We start from the raw sequence: 5,367 nt of genomic DNA, 5'->3' as shown, positions 1-5,367 counted from the left end.
CCCTCCTTGCCTGCTTCAAACTGCCTTGAGCTGCCATGTCCCCCCTTGCATTGCTGCCAGGGCTGAGGGTGGCCATTGAACACTATCCCCGTCCCCTGTGCAGGATCCGTGTCCCCCCCACACCCCACGGTGTCCCCGTATGGGGACATGGGGCTGTCCTCACCCTGGGGGCAGCAGAGAAGACGGCCTGAGGAAGAGGAGGAGGGGGGCTGAGCTTGTTCTGCAGGACGCTGGCCGACACGATCTGCGCGGAGGACATGGAAGCCATGCTCTGCAGAGCCTTATCCTTCGAGACCTGGTCCTGGGGGGGACAGGAGGGAAATGAGGGGTTACGGGGGCAAACTGAGAACCCCCAAGTCTGAGTGTACAAAAGCTTGGAGCTGGTCGTACAGCCCGGCCAAAGGACCAGAGCAAGTGGATGTCCCCCCCCTCCAAAAGCACTCATGTTAATAAATGCTTGAAGCCTGGGCAAGAGCTGGGGCTGGAAGGTATTCCCACTCCCCCAGGGATGCAAAGGGTTTAGCCCCTCCACAGGAGCAGGCAAAAGCAATGGGGAACAAAAGGCATCACAAACTCAAGCTCAACTTACCAAGTTCATGGCCTGTCCACAAAAGAAAGGAAAAAACAAAGGTTAGAGCCTTGTGGGAGCCTGCGGGCACTGTGTGCACCCCCCAGTGGTGTATCCCCCACCCCAGCTCATCAGCACAGCCTGGTTTGGGGACTGAACCCCTCAATCTGGCTCGTCACCAGGGGATGCACATGGTGGGCACTCATGCCTGGGTTTAATCCCACCAGGAATGGGATGCCAAAGCCCCCCACTATTTTGGGGGGTTGCCAGCCAGTGTCTTTGTTGGCTTTGTCATATCCTCTGCAACCTTTAATATCCTTCACAAGCTCCTCAGCAAACCCCAACACTTGCAACCAGGGCACGGAGAGGAAGAACCACCAGCTCCTGCCCTGCCTGGCAAAGGGCTGCCCTGGGATGTCAGCACCTAATTCCCTATAGGCAACCATAAGGAAGACCCTGGCCACAACCCACCTATGCCATGTGTGCATTCCTATGGGATACCAATTCTTTTCCCCTTTCCCTTTTGCTGGGCAGGAGTGGAGGGCTCCCAGGTCTCGCCCCACAGTAGGGCTGCTCCTCCAGCCACATCACCAGGACACATGGTGCTGGTCCCACTGCACAGCCTCTGTTTTCCCCCTGAACCTTCCTCAGGGATCAATCACTTAATCTATTTCCACCTGGGGCAGGGCAGGAGTGCGGGCATGCAGCCACATGCAGCGCTAACACGTGCATGACTGCAGCTTAAAATACATCTATTGCTCACAGAAGGGAGTTTCCATTCAATGGGACAAGCACTTGGGTGAAGGCAGACGACTGCCTGCGCCTGGCTTTGCCTCCCAGTATGGCTGGAAAAAGATGTTTTGCATCCACAGTGTATTGTTTAAGGGGATCTCTGCCCTGGTTGTTCCCTGCTGGATTCCTGCAGGCAGCACGGCCAGGGATGGAGAGCGCAGCCATGGACACTGGCCTCCACCCCCAGACCCCTGGCGTCACTCCTGCCTCTGACTCCCCCTTGCCCTGGGCTCTGCAACAAGGAAAGCTGATTTTTATCTATTTAATTTGGGGCTGGGAGCTGGGTTTAAGGTGCACAAGCCCAGAGGAGCCTCCCAAAATAGTTTCAGGTGCCCTCTCCTAGCTTCTCCCACAGACCAAACCCACAAGGGGTGGGAGCCCTCCTGACACTCCACTCATGGGGCACCGGGGTCCCTGCTGAAGGGATATGGAGGTTATGGCTTGGTGGGCTCCTGGCAGCATGAGCCAGACCTTTATAAAGCTTTGGGTGCCAAAATGCCAGGGCCAGCTCTGACAGTGGCCCCGCTGTCAGCCTCGATGCTGGATACTTGGACACAGAATCCAGGACAGGGGAGACAGGGACACAGGGAGTGTATGATACTTTTGGAACCTGGAGATCATGGCAGGGAGCTGAAAGGCTTTCTGGGCTCCTTGGCAAGGCAGCAGGTCCTCCCCCCCGGATCCTGCCTGTGGAGATGCTTCCTGGTGTGACAGTGCTGGGATTAACCTGGGAGCATCCCAGGTGCACAGCACAGCCCAGAGCCGCTGTCCTCAATGGGTGGTGGTGCAGTGGGGACTGCTCTGTCCCCTGCCTTGCACTGTGTGGGTCCAACTCAAGCAGGGCTCGGTCTTTTGTCGATGCCCTCAGTCCTGCCCATGCCCCCACCATCATCCTCCCCACCACTGCCACAAAGCACAGTGGGAACAGTTACGGAAGGGTTAGTTGGGCTCCAGTTAGGAGGAAGGAAGGAAAGAAAAGCCAACCAGAGAAGAGACGATGATCCAGTTTTTCCTCATTTGGCTCCCTTGGCCCCTGGAACCACGGGCTGCCCTGACATACCCGTTTCTCCTCCCTGGGACCCCTGTCTCCCCTCCCCAGTAGCATGGCCACATCTGGACCTGCTGATCCTCACCCCTGAGGTGCCACCTTGGCCATACTTGGACCCTCGTGCATCAGAAGCCTCTGAGCTGGCAACCTGCAGGGACCCCAAGACCCCCCTGCTTCTGCCCACAATCTACCAGCACCCGTCACCAGTGGGGCCAGGCCTCAGCTTGCAGGGGAACAACCCTTTGCACCCTTGTTTGAACCTCACTTTAGCTTGCTGGCTGCTCTGGGGGGGGATCCTACCCTTCCTGAGAGAACCCCTGATAACCCAAAAGAGGGGAACAGCCCTCATGGATCACCAGGGGAGGTTTAAGCCCTCATTTCCCCATAGTGGAGTCCTTGCTTGGGTGAAAGGAAGGGATTTGGCACCCAAATTCACCCTTCTGGGGGAGAAGGAAGGGCTCTGCCTCCCCTCCCATCCTTGCACTTCTCTGTGCATCCCACAATGATGCCTCTTAAAATCCATCTGGTCCCAGAAGCCAAGGGAGGGGGAAGGAAAACCAAAACCACCACATCAGAGAGGTAGTAAAGGAAAGCAAGCGGCACACCGCAGAGCCGAGCGTGTTAGTGGTCAGCAGGCGCGGCGGCGGGGCGCGTACCTTCAGCTTGGACTGAATCTCACGAGATTTCCGCCGGGCAAGAACCTGCAAGTGGCTAGAGACCTGCAGAGAGAGAGCAGGAGAGGGGGAACAGCAGAGCCGTCAACCAGAGGAAAGGAGGAAGAAGGAAAAAGGGGCTGCCCATGCTCACAGAGACACCGCCGCGGACACCTGGGCAAGGGCACCAACGTACCTTGATGCCAACCTGGTACTCCCGCACCTTCTTCCGAGCTAGAACCTGTATGTGGCTGGACACCTAGTGCCCGCCATGCCGTTTGGAAAGGAAAACACAGACAGCGTGAAGATATGTTCATCCCTGCAAGGTGGGCTGATGTTCCTGGGGAAGGGAGCATGGAAAAGGGGAGGAGCGCAGGGGGTGATGCTCCTGGAGATGCGGAGGGTGCTGTGCCCGCCATGAGCTGGAGAGAGGAAAATTGGAGGGGACCCGGTGCTGCTGCGTTGATTGATGCTGGTTTGTGCCCTCCTGTTTGGGGTGAAGCTCCTCGGAGAGAAGATGATGCAGTTGGAGGAGTCCATGTTGACAACGTCTTGGGGCTTCCCAGACAGAACCCCCAGCTCCTGCGAGTGCAATGAGCGGCTGCTCGCAGTGCTGAGGGTACAGCCCAGCTGGCTTGGGGTGCCCCTGGGTTACCCTGCAGCGGGTCTGCAGGTCCCAAGGGACCTCCAGGAGGGACCGGCTCATTCCCCTGGGGCTCCTGCTGATTGTGTATGTGGGAAAGTGAGAAGTGTTTTGGTGTCTGGACCCTTCTAAGAGCAGGATCCAAAGCAAAGGGGCTGATGTACAGGCAGGAAGGGAACAGGCAAGATACTTCTCCTGCCAGCGCCAAGCTGGACACCAGGCTGTGCAGGACACACTTGCACAGAGGGGACAGTGTCACATGCACTCCCCCCCGAGGCATTGTTTTCACCCAGCACTGCATCCTTCCCCACCTGAAGAAGGGGTCCAGGGGGCCAGTTGAGGCTTTAAGCCAGAAATAAAGCACTTCTCAGTGCTGGTCTGAACACAAGATGGTGGCTGAACCCTGGTTCCTCTCCCTCCAGCATCAGTCCTGGAGTGATGTCCCCTAACCAGTGCCTGGGGACCAGTGTCCTTCCCTTGAAGGGACTTGTGGCATGGGACAGTCCCAACACAAGCGTCCCCATGCTCCAAACCTATCAGTCCCCTGCGGTGGGAAATGAACCCACTCCCAGCACCCTGGGCCACCAACTCCTGGCTGGGGACCACCACAGAGGGGAGGGAAAAGCCACCAGATGTGTGACAAACAGACACGTCCCATCGAGGACAGTGTGGTCCTCACACAGATTTAGTCTCTGTCAGGAAGATGAAGCTGGTGGGACAGATGTGACCCTGCTCACACACTGCAGGCAATGAAGGACAACTGCGTGCTCCCTGCAGTGCTGGCATCCATCTGTCTGCCCCAGCACCCATCCTTGCAGGGCAGCGAGGCTGGGACAAGGGCTCTGTGGGACTCCCAGGTCCCCAGGATCTGCATAGCCTGTCCCCTGACCAGATGGGGACACCTTGGGATCAGCCTTGGGGTCAGCCTGGGGTCTTGAGTGTGCCTTCACTGAGGTGTCTGGCACAAGCAGCATAAAGTCTCAAGCTGCACCAGGGGAGATTTAGATGGAGCTGAGGAACAATTCCTTGCCCAGAGGGTGCTCAGGCATTGGAACAGGCTGCCCAGGGCAGGGCTGGAGTCACCGTCCCTGCAAGTGTTCACAGCCCAGGTAGCCGAGGCCTCAGTGCCAGGGGTTACTGGCAGCCTTGGCAGTGCTGGGGAACGGTTGGATTTGATCATCTTAAAGGTCTTTTCCAACGTGGTTGATTCCATGATTCTAAGGGGCAGAGGTGGGAACGGTCTCTGCATCCAGGTGGAGCAGCAGAGGAAAGCATACGGATGCATGTGGATGCACACACTGCTCGGATGGAGATTTCAAGGGCTCCTGCCCGCCATGGGTGACCCCAGCCGGGCAGGGGAGGCTGGGTGCTGCCTGCCCTGTATCCCAAATTTCAGGGCATCCGCAGATCAGGCTGGGACCGACCATCCCAAGGGTGTTTGTGTCTGAAAACGAAGCTCCTTGAGGAGGAGAAGGTCCTGCTGGCAGCAACGTTGGCTCCAGGAGGGGATACAGAGGATGGGTGACGCGGCCAGACACCCACTCGCCCCCAGGCTTACCTGGCACCCTCCCCTCCTGCACCCCAGAGTCCCCCAAGAGCAGAAGCAGAGCGATGACCTCACCTGCTTCCTTGCCCGCGTCTTCCCCGCCCGCAGCTCTCTGAC

General features: G+C 58.0%; 1 protein-coding gene across 1 annotated transcript in view; it reads right to left on the bottom strand.

Annotated features, from left to right (window-relative positions):
• TEAD3 (TEA domain family member 3) overlaps positions 1–5,362 on the bottom strand; it is a gene marked incomplete at its 5' end in the record, with an annotated part of 8,778 nt that extends 3,416 nt beyond the window's left edge. Inside the window, 5 exon segments of the mRNA XM_010019224.1 lie at positions 164–301; positions 590–601; positions 3,065–3,127; positions 3,258–3,320; positions 5,326–5,362. Coding sequence (XP_010017526.1) covers positions 164–301; positions 590–601; positions 3,065–3,127; positions 3,258–3,320; positions 5,326–5,362 — 313 coding nt within the window.
• Between the last annotated feature and the right edge of the window lie 5 nt (positions 5,363–5,367).

This window comes from Nestor notabilis, unplaced genomic scaffold, assembly GCF_000696875.1.
Source record: "Nestor notabilis isolate BGI_N333 unplaced genomic scaffold, ASM69687v1 scaffold25707, whole genome shotgun sequence".
Taxonomy (NCBI): Eukaryota; Metazoa; Chordata; class Aves; order Psittaciformes; family Psittacidae; genus Nestor; species Nestor notabilis.
Note: the sequence above shows the minus strand (reverse complement) of the source record. Positions and strands in the feature narration are given on the sequence as shown.